This window comes from Fukomys damarensis, unplaced genomic scaffold, assembly GCF_012274545.1.
Source record: "Fukomys damarensis isolate Sample0158 unplaced genomic scaffold, DMR_v1.0_HiC HiC_scaffold_19, whole genome shotgun sequence".
Classification (NCBI taxonomy): domain Eukaryota; kingdom Metazoa; phylum Chordata; class Mammalia; order Rodentia; family Bathyergidae; genus Fukomys; species Fukomys damarensis.
Window position 1 is genome coordinate 47,035,695 of NW_022900931.1, and position 14,400 is coordinate 47,050,094.

Below are 14,400 nucleotides of genomic sequence, written 5' to 3' on the forward strand. Positions count from 1 at the left end.
GGAGGGGAGAGGGTCTGGGGTTGGGGATGAGCATCTCAGGAGGTTGAGAGAAGCCCAGTTCTGGGTCTCCCACCCACAGTGTGGCTGTTGTGGTGACTCAGCGGGGCTCAGACTCTGGCTCCGGGGGGTTTAGGGGACTTATCTGTGCTGGGAGCTGTGTCTGGGCCAGAGCTGGCTGCCTGCAGGCCTGTCCTCCTGCATTGTTCTCCTCTCCCTCTGTGATTGCTGTGCCCCCTCCCCAGACAGTAATCTGTGGTGGGCGCTTTGCCCAGGTTGGGAAAGCTCTCACTAAGCTGGGGGGCTTAGGACAATGGGGGGTAAGTGAGGGAGGTAGATGAAGGCTTCGAGAGAAAGTCTTGCGGTTTCCAAAGTTCCTTAGCACTCCAAAGCCAAGGTTATGGGGCAAAGGAGGACCCAAGGTGGGGGGGGGCTTGCTGAGTTGTTTATGACTGTTGTCCAGTTTGGGGGGCTTCGGGGCTTTCCTCCTAGATCTTTCTTCCCACGATCTCACCCATATCCACAGCTCTGTCTGGTGGAGCAGGGGCTCAGGGATAGGGGAGGCAAGAGTTAAACAGAGAATGAGACCCTAGACAGCTTGGACTCCTCCCCCCAGGCCCCAGGCAGGCTCCCCCCTTCCCACCAAACCCATACCACACAGCCTTTTACCCCAGGCCTGAGCTGAAGCTGGTTTTTCTGGTGGTGACAACAGCAAAGCCCTGACAGTTTCCCAGGGTGAGGCCTCCTTGGGGGGCCAGAGGTGCTGGGGGGCCCAGGGGAGTGGCTGGGGGTGTTGAGAGGGATGGGAGCCCCTAGGAAGAACCTGAGGAGTCAGGGAGAGGGAGCTTTTGTTTTGTTCTGTTGGGGAGGTTTGGTGGCAATTTCCCATCCCCGGGAGGGCCGTGACCTCACCTCTGGGTCCCCCCACCTTGAGCCTGAAGTGCGAGGGTGAGGAGGGCTGCCAGGGGCCACCCTCCAGGCAGGCCGTTTAGGCAAGGACTTGGAGCCGCACACTGACCGCGGGCAGTTGAGACAGACAGACATGCGGAAGCCAAGATAAACGACATGAAGATATTTACTCTGTGCGGGGTACTTCGGGAGAGGCTCGCACGCCGTGCATACAGTGGCACGAAGCCCACATGTCACGGTGCGTGTGTACTCGTTCACTCACCGGTGTGCACCTCTTCCCTCTGGGCATAGAAAAGGATGTACACAGACTCCACTGAGGATGAGACGTGAACATATACATGTGGGAAACATTGCTAAGTTCCTGCAAGGAGATAGCCTTACATGCACTTGAGCTAGAAAGAGCAGCAGGCCCTCGGCCAAAGACAAACATACACTCAGACACAAAAGATGCAAGCTTGCTCCTTCCTCCTCCCTGCAGACCCACCTCTAGGACCCCTAGTGCACCCTCTATGTACCAGCAGAGGATGCTGATGGGTAAAGGTCTTCATAAAAACAAGATTTCTTCCACAACAATGCTGCCATGGCTGGGTGTCTGCAGGTGCCAGCCTCAGTTTCCCCTTCTGAGACCAGAGGCCAGGCCTCATGCAGAAAGGAAAGCTGGGACCCAGGCACCCAGGGTGGGGTGCAGCCAGTCAGCCCAGGCCAGGAATGGAGGGCCTGTCTGGGAGCGGGCGGGGTACATAAAGGGCAGGGCCCCAAAGAGGCCTGAGGGGGCCTGGCCAGGGGTGGGGGAGGCTGAGGGCAGGGATCCCGTCCGGCCAGTTGGGCCTGTTCTCCTTGCGCAAGGTGGTGGCGGCTGTGGCTAGGCCTGCTGCTGTGTGGCAGCTTCTGAGTCACCAAGGCTCCTGACCAGCGTCCTGGTGCTCCTGGGAGGAGGGTGGGGATGGTCAGGAGGAGGAATAACCCAGCTAGCTAGAGAGGCCACCAGCAGGTTTGCAGGAGAAGGGTCCGAGGACCTGGCCTAGCCTGGCCACCACGTGCCCTCAGGGTGACCTCATCAGGCGGGCGTTGTGTCTCCTGCAGTCTGGTGACATCATCGTGCTGACGCCAGGCAGGTACTGGGTGGGGGAGAGGAGGAGGCAGTACTGGCCTGCCTTGGCCTGTGAGCCTGGGCTCCTGGGTCCATTTAGTCCAGGACAAAGGCTCTGGGGCGAGGTCCTCTTACTCTGCAGCCCATTGGATGGACAGGGGAGGGTGTAGCCTCGTCCTAAGATGCTCCTACTAAACAGTGGATTTAGGACAATAAGGGGCTATAGGAGACATCCGGAGGGGACTTTCCTGTTTTACTGTGCTCTTCATTCTGCAAAGCTTGGGCTTGTCCCTTGGAAGTGGGGATCTTGGGCCTTTATAAATAAGTACAAGGAGCTGGGGTTCAGACAGGTGCTTGGTACCCAATTTCTGCTGTGCCCTAAGAAGAGTACCTTCTGGAGGAAATATGGGTTATCGGTGGTGAGGAGGGGCAGGTGACTGGAGAACATGGGGAGGGGACGGGGAGGGGAGTACCCCACCCAAGTAGTCGTCTTTAGAAGAAGGAGTGTCCAGTGGGCATGGCTTGGGACCAAGTGGCCTGAATAAATACCAGTGTTTGAAGCAGAGGATGTGCTGGAGGGGCTCCCATCCCAAGTCCACCCCAACCCTTCTTTGGCAGCCCTGCACCCTCCAGTGCCAGGAAAAGAAGCCTGGGAGGGGTGCAAGTGGTTAGCTGGACTCCCAGTCTGGGCAGGGTGGGACCATCATCAGCTTAGTCAGGTCAGGGCCCTGGCATCTGGCCCTGCAGGTCTGTCCCGTCCAGTCCGGGCCCTCCCAGATCCCAGCAGCGTCCTCCCTCCCTCCACTCCTGCTGGTAGCAAGGCACAGGACCCCTCCTCTGCTTGAATGAAACCCTCTGGTCCCCTCTGTGCTTCACTTCCTCCCTCCATGCCTGCGTCCCTCTATTGTCCTTTCTTCCCCTGTTTAGTTCGGAGGTGCTCCCTTTGGCTGTGAACCCAAATAGCCAGCTTATCGTGCCTCCACCCTAAGATTGCCATGCCGCCACCCTCCCCGCTGGCCCCAACAAGAACTGCTCATTCCTCCTCAGCCTACCTTTTCCTTCTGTCCATCTTGCTCACTCATTCCTTTGCCGTTCATTCGTCATTCACGCATTCTATAAACATGCACTAAACACCAGTTAAGTGGTGGGAGCGGAGAGCACATACCACTGAGCATGAAATCAGAAACCGGGTTTCCGTATGTGATGGGTGAGCCTGTGTCCTACTCCTAGAGCTCATTCTGGTGGAGGGGGCAGACAAGAAAACAGCAAGTACAATCTGTGGGATAAAGTACTATGGTGTAGTAAAAGTAGGGTGCCAGGGGAGCACCAGGGACAGGCACCCAAGGCTGCCACGGGGTGTGGTAGGGGGAGGATTCCAGGAGGAAGTGATGCCTAAGCAGAGTCTTAAGGTGTGAGTAGGAGTTCTCCAGACAATGATGAGTAGGAGCTACCAGACATAGGGAGGAGGGCATTCCAGGCAGCCACAGTCTGAGCAAAGGTGAGGAACAGCTGGGGTGCTGGGCAGAGGCAGGGATTACAACCCGATGGGGTCACTGAGGAGCTCTTGCTGGTCTACAGCAGCCTTGCCCTCTGACCCAGCCCCTGGCCCTGTGGTTCCCATTTTACTCCTGGACTCCACATTTCTTTCTTTCTAGCCCCAGGCTCTGCTCCCTTACAAATTACCCACCTGGAAAATGCAACTGTCTTTGAGTCTCTCCTCTCCCTCATCTCTCTTTGTAGTCAATGACCAAATCCCTGTCAAAGTTCTCCAGGAGCTGTGCCCTCCTTTCTGCCCCAGCACCACTGTGCCCGGGCTGGAGCTGCAGCTCCTGGTGAGTGTCCTGTCTACAGTCAGTGTGCATTCTGCCCAGACTGCACATTGCCACTGGCCTCACACCACTTGGTGCTTAAGGGAACTTAGATGACTCCCCAGTTCCCCTTGGCCGAATCTGAATCCCTGTTCCTGGCATGGATGGTCCTGGACAATTTGGCCCCACCCCACCCCAGCCATAGTTTCCATTTCTGCTCAGCGCACACACACCCTGCCTTAGGTTGGGTCCTCTCCTCCTGCTTCCTGAATCAGCCATTGGATCACCTTGTTCCTTTACCCTGAATGCCTTTCTGGGTCTCTCCTCTCCCAACCCTTCTAGCCTCGGCATACCCTGGCCTGCAATGCACCACTAAGCGCTAAGTCAGACCCCACCACTAGGGGTTCCTCTGCACCTCTCCCTCTTGTCCAGACCACAGGTCTCATGAGGGCAGGGACCAGATGCACATTTGCAGATAAGGTCACATGATGGGCATCTCTGATTCTGAGATCCCTGAGGGCTTCATCCTGCTGTCTGTCAACGTGCATGCAGAACACTGCTCCTTCGCCCCCCAGGGCTCTGATCTTGGCACCCTAGCCCTGTCGCTGTGTCTTCTCTGACCTCATCTCTTTAGCCTCTGACCGGGGGGCCTTTCTGTCTTTGGTGACTTGCTCATTCCTGCCTCTGAGTCCCGGTTCATGCCATTCCTCCCACATAGAATACCTCCTTCCCCCTGGGAATCCAGGGCTCTCATTCACAAGCCATGAGAAGAATGTTCCGAGGGCCGACTGGCATGGCCCCTTTCCTCCCGTGTGGCCCATCCCTGACACCAGTGGTTCTGGACACTTGCCGGGGCTCCTGGCCGTATGTCCTGCAAGCATTTGCTTTTATCCCACTGGGAGGCTAAACCTGCTGTGAAAGTTAGTTCACGGCTGTTCTGTTTCTGTTTGCATCAGTTCCGTTTGCCCAAGGAACTGTGCGCTCCCTGAGGGTAGAGCTTGGTTTCTGGTCCTATTATAGCCTCCCCTCTTGCAGACAACTCAGGATTCAATCCTAGGCTGCAGGAGGATGTAAGCCTTCCATAAATCCTGCCTGTGTGGCCTTAGGCAAGCCACTTCCTCTCTCTGAATCTCAGTTTCCTCATCTGTTAAATGGGGATAATAACGCCTACCTCTTGCGAATGTTTTGTGGATCTAATGAGGTAATGAACTGAATGCGCTTTGCAAGCATAAAACGCTCCACTAGTTCGGCTGGCTTTGCTGTCATTATGATGAGTGCGTCCCTGGCTCCTCCACCAGGTCCCCTAAACCTGGCTGCTCCTGTCTGCCCCCCGCAGGTCGATGCCGGGCGGGAGAGCTGGAGACCTCAGACCTAGTGACCGTGGTGCTGGGCCAGGATGCAAACCTGCCCTGCATCTACAGAGGGGACCCTGACGAGCAGGTGGCACAGGTGGCGTGGGCTCGGGTGGACGCAAACGAGGCCGCTGGGGAGCTGGCGCTGCTGCACTCCAAGTATGGGCTACACGTGAGCTCGGCCTACGAGGGCCGCGTGGAACAACCGCCACCCCCACGGGACCCGCTGGATGGCTCGGTGCTCCTGCGCAACGCTGTACAAGCGGACGAGGGCGAGTACGAGTGTCGCGTGAGCACTTTCCCCGCGGGCAGCTTCCAGGCGCGACTGCGGCTTCGTGTGCTGGGTAAGTGGGGCTGCTGGGCACGGTCCAGGCCGCTGTGCCAGGGCCCCACGCTCAGGTCGAGGAGGGGAGAATCTCTGGAGGCAAGAGGAGCAGAGACAGACGGAGACTGCAGAGATAGATGAGGCAGGGGCAGAACAGGAGCAAAAGGTGGGGTCCTGTAGGCGACAGGGAGGGTCACCCACCCATCCTTCCCCCCAGTCCAGAAATTCTCTCCAACTGACCCTCGAAGTTGGGGAGGAATCCACTTCCTAGCAAGTTCTTCTTTCTGATAACCTGAAATCTCCCTATGTTACTTTTGCCCTCTGGAGAAACCTAGCAGGGGCCTTTCAAAGAGTTGAGGACCTTCATTGTACTGCATCCAAATCTGCTCTTTTCCTAGCTACGAGGATTGCTCCGCCACATTTCCACAAAGCCATTGATTCAAACACTCCCTCACCATCCTGGACTCCATAGCTGGAAAATGTGGGGTTTGCAATGTGGGCACGAGCCCCAGCTGTCCTAGGGCCACACGTGACTGGTGAGGCTAATCGTTCCTTGGTCCGGACCTTCGGAGAATATAGTCTGAGATCACAGTCGCCTTTGAAAGTGCTCCTTAGGGCTGGGGATTTGGCTCAGTGGTGCTGCCGCCTGCCTTGCAAGCACAAGAACCCAAGTTCAATCCCCAGTGCCAAAAAAAAAAAAAAAAAGTGCTCCTTTGCATCATCAGTGCATATGGCCCAGCTGGACTTTTAGTTATGTGAGGTCTTTAACATTCTGTTCTCTGGCTGTTAATATTTTGAAGCTAAAATGAAAGGGCTGTATTGGTTCCCTTTATCTACAGGGAAGTTGCTAATATCAGCTTTGAAGTAGAAAAACCTGAGTGTGACTCTAGGCTTCCTCAACTAAGAGCTGATGACCTGGAGCCAGTCATTTTCACCTCCCTGCGCCTTCATTTCCTCACTTGAAAAGAGTGATAATAATGCCTATCTCACTGGTTTGTTGACAGAATTAAATGAGATAACATTTGTAAAGTGTTTCACATAGTAGCTGGAACATAGTAAGTGCTTAGTAAATGGCGCTATTATTATTATTATATAGATAATATCTAGTTAGTTTTTAAATTGCTTTGTTATTTTTATTTTTTAAAATGACCTATGCTCATTGTAAAAAATTTCAAATAATGGGGAAAAAGGCAAAGTCACCTGGAATTCTACCACTTACCTGGTGTCTTTGATGGTGAAATAAGAGAAAGAAAAGGGGGCTTCCAATTGGAAAGGCTGGAATGGAGGTGGGGGGCTCCTGGCAGGGGCTGTGCTAATCTGTGACCCCTGTGTCCCCATCCACAGTACCTCCCCTGCCCTCACTGAACCCTGGCCCACCGCTGGAAGAGGGTCAGGGCCTGACATTGGCAGCCTCCTGCACAGCTGAGGGCAGCCCAGCCCCCAGTGTGACCTGGGACACAGAGGTCAAAGGCACAGCATCCAGCCGCTCCTTCAAGCACTCTCGCTCAGCCGCTGTCACGTCAGAGTTCCACCTGGTGCCTAGTCGCAGCATGAACGGGCAACCACTGACCTGCGTGGTATCCCACCCTGGCCTGCTCCAGGACCAAAGGATCACCCACACCCTCCAAGTGGCCTGTGAGTACTTAGATGCTTGGCTAGGGGGCCCAATGGGCTCCGAAAGAATTAGTGAGACGCTGTTAGTGAGGCCTGGCACCGGGGCAGGCTGGCCAGCTGGGCTGTGCAGGCTTCGTGTATGAGAGCAGTTGTCCAAAGGTGTGGAACCTGCAGCCCAATCCCAGGGGACCCTGGAAAATTGCTTAGCTCTTCCAAGCTCAGTCTTTGTCTTTTCTTTTTACAGTACTGAGGACTGAACCAGGGCTTTTGCACTGAGCTACATACCCAATCCCTTTTTATTCACAGATAAGGTCTTATTAAGTCACTTAGTTGCTCACATAGGGATCACACTTGCTCTCCTCCTGCCTCAGCCTCCCAGACTCCCAGAGTGCTGGAATTACAGTCCTGTCCCACCACAACCAGCCACTGTCCTTATCTTTGCAGAAGAGATTGCCTTGCTTCACAGTGTTGGGAGAATCAAATATAAATATGGAATTGAAAAAATTTTGCAAAATACAGTTTAGGGTTTGGAGACAGGCTTGGGACAAGTCCTCATTCTGCTGTTTCCCAGCTGTTATTTAATCTTGTTAGGCTTCATTTTGTTCATCAGCAAAATGAGTGTAATTATGCTAACTTTACAGGATTTTGATGGGAATTAGCAGCCAAGAATGCAAAATATCTCACACTGCTCAAAGCAGAGGAGGCACTCAAGAGGTGGTAGAACTGTATTTTCAGCATTAGACTTCAAGACTTTGGGGGATAGAAGCATTTTCAGCTCATACTATTCTAGCATTGGACTGGAAGTCTTCAGAGTAGGTTTTCAACATATGATTTTTTTAAGGGAATGAATTAACAAACCAGGTGTGGTGACATAGGCCTGTAAATCCCAGCACTGGGAGACTGAGGCAGGAGGATCACAAGTAGGAGTTCAGCATGGGTTGCTTAGCAAGACCTTGTTTTTTGTTTGTTTGTTTTTTGAGGCAGGGTTTCTCTCTGTAGTCCAGCCTGGCCTTGAACTTACTATGTACCTCAGGCTGGCTTTGAACTTGTGGCGCTCCTTCCGCTTCAGTCTTTTGAGTGCTGGGATTGCAGGTATGCATCACCATGCCCAGCACAAGAACTTGCCTTAACCAAGGCATATCATGTAAAGGTACAAGATCCCAATGATAAATGTAACTGTATCGTTTGCTTTAAATGTACCAATAAACTTAATGGAAAAAAAGAACTTGTCTTAAAGAAACACACACACACACACACACACACACACACACGCACGCACGCACACACAGAGAGGATGTACGCCTGTGAGAAGGCCCTGGATTCAGTTCCTAGAATGGAGTGGCATGGGGGTGAATGAACTAGCAGGGTTGTTAGGCCTTTGAAGAATGTGGCAGCACTGATGGAACACCTGTTCTGTAACTAGCACTGTGCTATGCACCACAGGAGATCCAGAAAAAAGTGTGACACGGGACTTCTGGGCTTGTGGCACAGGTGAACCAGTATAGACTGAGCTTGGAGGGGGGAGGGAACCACGTGGCCAGGAGCCATCAGAAAGGTGAGTCCAGTTAGGTTTGGCAGCAGATAAGTGGGCTGAGAAGGGGAGGGAGAGGCAATTCCATGCAGGGTGGAGCTTGGGGTACAGGGTGGGCACCTTCTGAGGACCCACATGGTCAAAAGCATTGTTCCCATTCTCTCTCCTGCCTCCATTGCAGTCCTGGCAGAGGCCTCTGTACGGGGCCTGGAGGACCAAAAGCTGTGGCATGTTGGCAGAGAGGGCGCTATGCTCAAGTGCCTGAGTGAGGGGCAGCCGCCTCCCTCATACAACTGGACACGGTAAGGGCCTGGGTCTGGAGAAGGCCTACCTTGGGACAAGGGTCCTTCTCTCTCTGGGCTAAGAGGTACTCATTTGGGCTGGGACCACATATTCTGAATGCTAGATAAATCGGGGCACATGTTCCTACCAACGCTAGCACATTGGGGCTAGGGGTTTGGCTCAGTGGTTCCACCACCTGCCTCGAAAGTGCAAGGTCCTGAATTCTATCCCTGGTACCCCCGCCAAAAATACTAGCATATGTATGGTCATGCACGCCTATAATTCCAGCACTCTGGGAGGCTGAAACAGGAAAATAACAAGTTCAAACCCAATCTGGGCAACTTAGAGACTTAGTGAGATCCTATTTCAAAATGAAAAATTTTTGTATCTTTTCCTTTTTTTTGGTATCGGGATTGAACTCAGAACCTTGTGCTTTCGAGGCAGGTGGCAGAATCACTGAGCTAAATCCCCCGCCTTCAAAATGAAAAATTTTAAAAAGGACTGGAGATGTAGTTCAGTTCAATCCCCAATAACACCAAAAGTGAAATGTAACACAACATTAAATGTTAACATTTTTTGCATTTATGTGGGTGTATACAGTGAGTGGGACAGAAAGCCAGCTGTCTGTAACTGTTGTTGCACCAGCACTCCTGTAACCACCACAGTGCTGCAAGCACCTCAAAAACAGCCACCCACCTCTGTCAGTTACCTCAGGAGTCCTTGGCTCTTTTCCAAGGCCTGAGATGTCTGGAGAATCAGGGAGAGGTAGGGCGCACATGTGTGTGAGCCCATGCTAAGCATGTCCTCCTGTGTGGGCATATGAGCGATGCATGTGGCCTTGTGCCTGAGGCTAGATTTGTTACCTTGCTGTCGGCACCACTGTGCTGGAGCACACAGCCACATTTTCCTAGAACTCTGGGCTCAACTAGGAGCAGAGTGCCCTGTTCTGGGGACCTGGTACCCAGTGCCGATGACGTGATGCTGTGGGAGCATATGGGATGGCACGCATGTGGATCTCCCCTGAGTGTGTGTGGGGTGCCCTGGTCAGGCTGGGCAGGGAGAAGGGGCCCCTGCCTAGACCTGCCTGGGGGAGGGTGGGGCACCGTGGGAACAGCCGGCGGCTCCGGGTGACGTCAGGGGCGAGAGGGGTGGAGGGCTGCCTGGGCATGTTGGGTGGTGGCAGCTCGGCCTGCTCTAGCCGGCGCCCTTCAGCTTCCCTGTCCTCCAGGCTGGATGGGCCTCTACCCACTGGAGCGCGAGTGGAAGGGGGCACTCTGGGCTTTCCCCCACTGACCACTGAGCACAGTGGCATCTACGTCTGCCGCGTCAGCAATGAGCTTTCCTCCAGGGATTCGCAGGTCACCGTGGATGTTCTTGGTGAGCAAGGGGGTGAACGTGGGCCAGGTCTGGGGAGGGCCACAGGAGGCAAGACAGAGAGTTGGGAATGGGGGAAGTTTATTTGGCAGAGGCTGGACGGTGGTGTGTTTTGCAGAGGGTGAGCTGAGCAGGTGGTTGTGGGTGTTGTGTGAGGAAGGTGGAGGTGGGCAGTGGGTCTGGGCCGGGCAGGGATCTGCGCAGGCACCTCAGACATCGGCCTGTCTGCAGCAGACCCCGAGGACCCCGGGAAGCAGGTGGATCTGGTGTCGGCCTCGGTGGTGGTGGTGGGTGTGATCGCCGCGCTCCTCTTCTGCCTCCTGGTGGTGGTGGTGGTGCTCATGTCCAGATACCACCGGCGCAAGGCCCAGCAGATGACCCAGAAGTAGTGAGTACCGGCTGCTCCTGGGTGGGCAGAGCTGCGCTGAGAACACAAAGAGGGCAAGGGGGCCCGGTGGAGGAGGGAGAGGAGACAGGTGGCCTGACAATGGGGAGCTTACAGGCCAGAGGTGGGCCGAGCTTTGGCAGGAGGTGAGAGGGGACTTCGGGCCTGGACCAAAGCTGGTTGAGCAGAACTACACTGCCTCAGTGAAGATCAGACCCGCAGGCCTGGCTGCCACAGCCATGCACACATGTGCCACTTGCAGGGCTGGCAGGGCACCCACACCCTGCCAGCCCTGTTTTACATAGGCTCAGCCAGGCTAGGCTCGCCTTGGGAGGCTACCACCGCCCTCAGTTGACAAGGGGTGTCTTTCCCAGTGAGGAGGAGCTGACCCTGACCAGGGAGAACTCCATCCGCAGGCTGCATTCCCATCACTCGGACCCCAGGAATCAGGTTCGTATCAAGACTGGGGGTTTGCTTGTGCCTGGGCCCCTCTGCCAACTGACAGAAGCACAGTCCTCCCACAGGTCCGGCCACTGACTTGCGTCAGAGGCAGGGCTGGGGTCCGGTTGCGGGTTGTAGTGCTCTGGGTCTGCTAGGGCTCCTTGCTCCCTTCAGCACTGGCCTGGGGGCTGCTCTGGGAATCTGCCACAGCACTGGTTCTGGGGTGGGTTTAGGGTGGCAGTGGAGGATGTTTGTATCAGGGAGAGATTGGACCTGTGCGGTGGGGAAAAGCTGGTTAGGGAGGAGGTTGTTGGCAGGAGAGAGGTGAAGGGGCTGAAGGGAGGAGGCTGAGCTCTCTTCTAACTCCTCCCGCATGTCTGGGCCCTGCAGCCGGAGGAGAGTGTAGGGCTGAGAGCCGAGGGCCACCCTGATAGTCTCAAGGACAACAGTAGCTGCTCTGTGATGGTGAGGCCCCCGGCCCCACTGGTGTCCCCACCACTCTCCTCAGGCCCCTCTCCTGGCCCCAGGTTTGGTGTGTCAGCAGCCCCCTCACGAGCCCGTCACCCCTCACACCTCAGCCTTGGCTCTGGGGCCCAACCCCCACCTCTGCTCTGCTTCCCCAGAGATGGACTCCTCCCCTGTGCCCTGGCCTGGGCCCTGATCTCTGAGCCCTGTGCTGCTGGGACAACCATTACCCCTGCTTGGCCTGTCCTCTGACCCTCCCGAGCCCCCAACCATACCCTGCTGTCCGGCCACCTGCTTTGGTTCTGAGCTGTCCTGCTTTTGGCCTCTAGAGCGAAGAGCCAGAGGGCCGCAGTTACTCCACACTGACCACAGTGAGGGAGATCGAAACACAGACTGAACTGCTGTCTCCAGGATCTGGGCGGGTAGAGGAAGAGGAAGACCAGGATGAAGGCATCAAACAGGCCATGAACCACTTTGTTCAAGAGAATGGGACCCTCCGGGCCAAGCCCACAGGCAATGGCATCTACATCAACGGGCGGGGGCACCTGGTCTGACCCAGGCCTGCCTCCTCCCCTAAGACTGGCTCCTTCTGCTGACACAGGGGATTCCACTCATCTTGGGGGGCCTCCTAAAATGCCCGTATTTCTTGAGGAAGATGCTCCCCACCCCACCGACTGCTCGACCTTTTCCTCCAGTCTTTCTGTTCACTGGGATGGCTTCGACAGTAGAATCCCTCCCACCATAAGTACAGGTCACGGTGTGAGAGTGTGTGTGTGTGTGTGTGTGTGCACACGCTTTTGTGTGCTTTTGCTTGTGTGTTCACTGATCGTGTGTGCATGTGTAGCGGAGTGACTTCTGTGTTATGTATCCTGCTGTGCTGGCTTGTGTCACGATTAGAGTGAATGGTGGCATGTTGTTGCCAGATTCCAATGATTGTGAGGGGAAGGCTGTCAGGGCGTGGTTTGTGTTTCGAGTGGCTGCATGTGACCTCTGCCTGCAAAAGCAGGTATTTTCCTCAGACCCCAGAGCAGTATTAATGACGCAGAGGTTGGAGGTGAGAAGTGGAGACATTGGCCGCATCCAGGTGTGCGGGCACAGCTGGAGCTGGAATTTGGCCTCCTAAGTGGGGGAGCCGGGTTCCTACCACGCGAGAGCCACTGGGCGAGTGTGAAGCCACCGTCCGGGGGGGTCTGACAGAGGCTGGAACTTTACAAAGAAGCCCTGTGCCCTCTGGTGGCCTGTGGGCCTGCTGCATGTACATACTCAGTGTAAAAAGCCTTCGGGGAGCTTGCAGAGGACTGCTTTGCCTCCCTCAATAAGAGCAACAACTTTTCAAGACCTTTACTTTATCTGCACGTTTATTCCTGGGCTTGCTTAAGCAAGGGCAGCCTATGTAGGCGCTCAGCAGAGCTGGACCCCACCCAAACCCTCACCCCAGCCTAAGGTTGACCCCCACGGCACTGAGAGGTGCTCCCAAAGCATCTTAATCTAGTCAGGCCCTCGGGAGGGGGCGCTGAAAGCTGTCAGTCTCTGGGTTTAGAGGTGTGAGCCTTGTGGCTACCGGGTAAGAGGGGGCCGGGGGAGGTCCTTTATCCTAGGACCTCTCAACTCTTCCCCTAGCCTTTTATCTCTCTCTCTCCTCTTTTCTTTTAGTTGTGGCTATGATTGTGGTCCCTACAGGAGTTGCTGGAACTTGGTTGGCAAGCAGTCCTGGTTCAGTGGTGTAGGGAAGAGAGGGCACTGATTACACAGCGAGGGAGGGTGCGTTCAGACAAGAGGAAAGAGGTGCTGGGGCGTGTCCTTCTCCTCAGGGGTTCCAGGTCATTGATTCAGGGCTTTTCTGGCAGTTTCTTTGGATGAGGGCAGGAGTTAGATGTTTATTTTTATTTGGCTCACCCAAATATTCTCAGCCAGAATACTGAGATTTAGTGCCCCAGTCCTTCATAGCCTGAAATCTGCTGGATTTCTGGACTAAATGAGAGACTCTCATCCCCTGTTCCCTGGCCAAGTTGGGAATTTGAATGGGAAACCCAAAGATCTGAGATTCTAGTATGTACATTTTGTGTAAATATGTGCATATTTGTACATAAAATGATATTCTGTTTTTAAATAAACAGATAAAACCTATTCTGTCTGGCTCCTCTCTTGCCCCTTTTGCCACGTAAGCCTGGAGCGCTGTGCTCTACATCAGTACCAAGCAGGGTAGAGGAGAGGGTGACTGTAGCTGGGCGGGAAGGTTCTCCACTTCTCACCTCCACAGGCCAACAACCAATGGCTTGGTGTGGAAAATGTTTTAAATCTTTTATTGCACTGACAACTTGTAATAGCTATGTGAAGAAGACAGCAGTGTGACCTTTTTAGAGATAAAGAAACAAACTCAAGTTAAATGAGTTCCAGATTGTCAGAGCCAGAAGGATTTAAAAATCATCTAGTCCCCCTCTTCATTTGCCTGTGTGGAAACTGAGACTCCGTGAAGTGCTATGGCTTGACTGAGGTGACAGGCACATCGAGTTAGAGCCTGGCAGTTCCCACCTGACTGAGCTTTGTACAGCCCGTGTGCCACCTGCTCCCAGGCAAACCTCAGGTCTGCGTGCCGGACCTGAGAATTCTGGTCTCTGGAGATGTCAGTCACCTGCTCTCACGCCAGGAGCCATCACCCCACCCAGAGCTCAGACATCACCTCCCCTCGACCAATGGGCAAGGCCCCAGCCCCGGGGTGAGGATGTGAATGTCAGCTACCTCCCCCACCCCGGGCCCTGTGGTTACAAAGATGCTCTAACAGGAAGCGGGTTTGAGGAGCTGCACAGCTTCCTGCTCCCCTAGAGCT

At 54.6% G+C, this 14,400-nt stretch overlaps 1 protein-coding gene across 2 annotated transcripts in view; it reads left to right on the forward strand.

Annotated features, from left to right (window-relative positions):
• The window catches only part of Nectin4 (nectin cell adhesion molecule 4), a 16,920-nt gene extending 3,320 nt beyond the window's left edge, over nucleotides 1-13,600 (forward strand). The window contains exons 2-9 of one of the 2 annotated variants that reach the window (XM_010616630.2): nucleotides 5,141-5,500; nucleotides 6,826-7,116; nucleotides 8,808-8,928; nucleotides 10,137-10,285; nucleotides 10,517-10,670; nucleotides 11,042-11,117; nucleotides 11,499-11,573; nucleotides 11,903-13,600. In XM_010616630.2, coding sequence (XP_010614932.1) covers nucleotides 5,141-5,500; nucleotides 6,826-7,116; nucleotides 8,808-8,928; nucleotides 10,137-10,285; nucleotides 10,517-10,670; nucleotides 11,042-11,117; nucleotides 11,499-11,573; nucleotides 11,903-12,127 — 1,451 coding nt within the window. In that variant the 3' untranslated portion in view covers nucleotides 12,128-13,600. The remainder of the gene's footprint in view (nucleotides 1-5,140; nucleotides 5,501-6,825; nucleotides 7,117-8,807; nucleotides 8,929-10,136; nucleotides 10,286-10,516; nucleotides 10,671-11,041; nucleotides 11,118-11,498; nucleotides 11,574-11,902) is intronic. The other variant, XM_010616631.2, reaches the window with a different exon arrangement.
• Nucleotides 13,601-14,400: the final 800 nt, after the last annotated feature.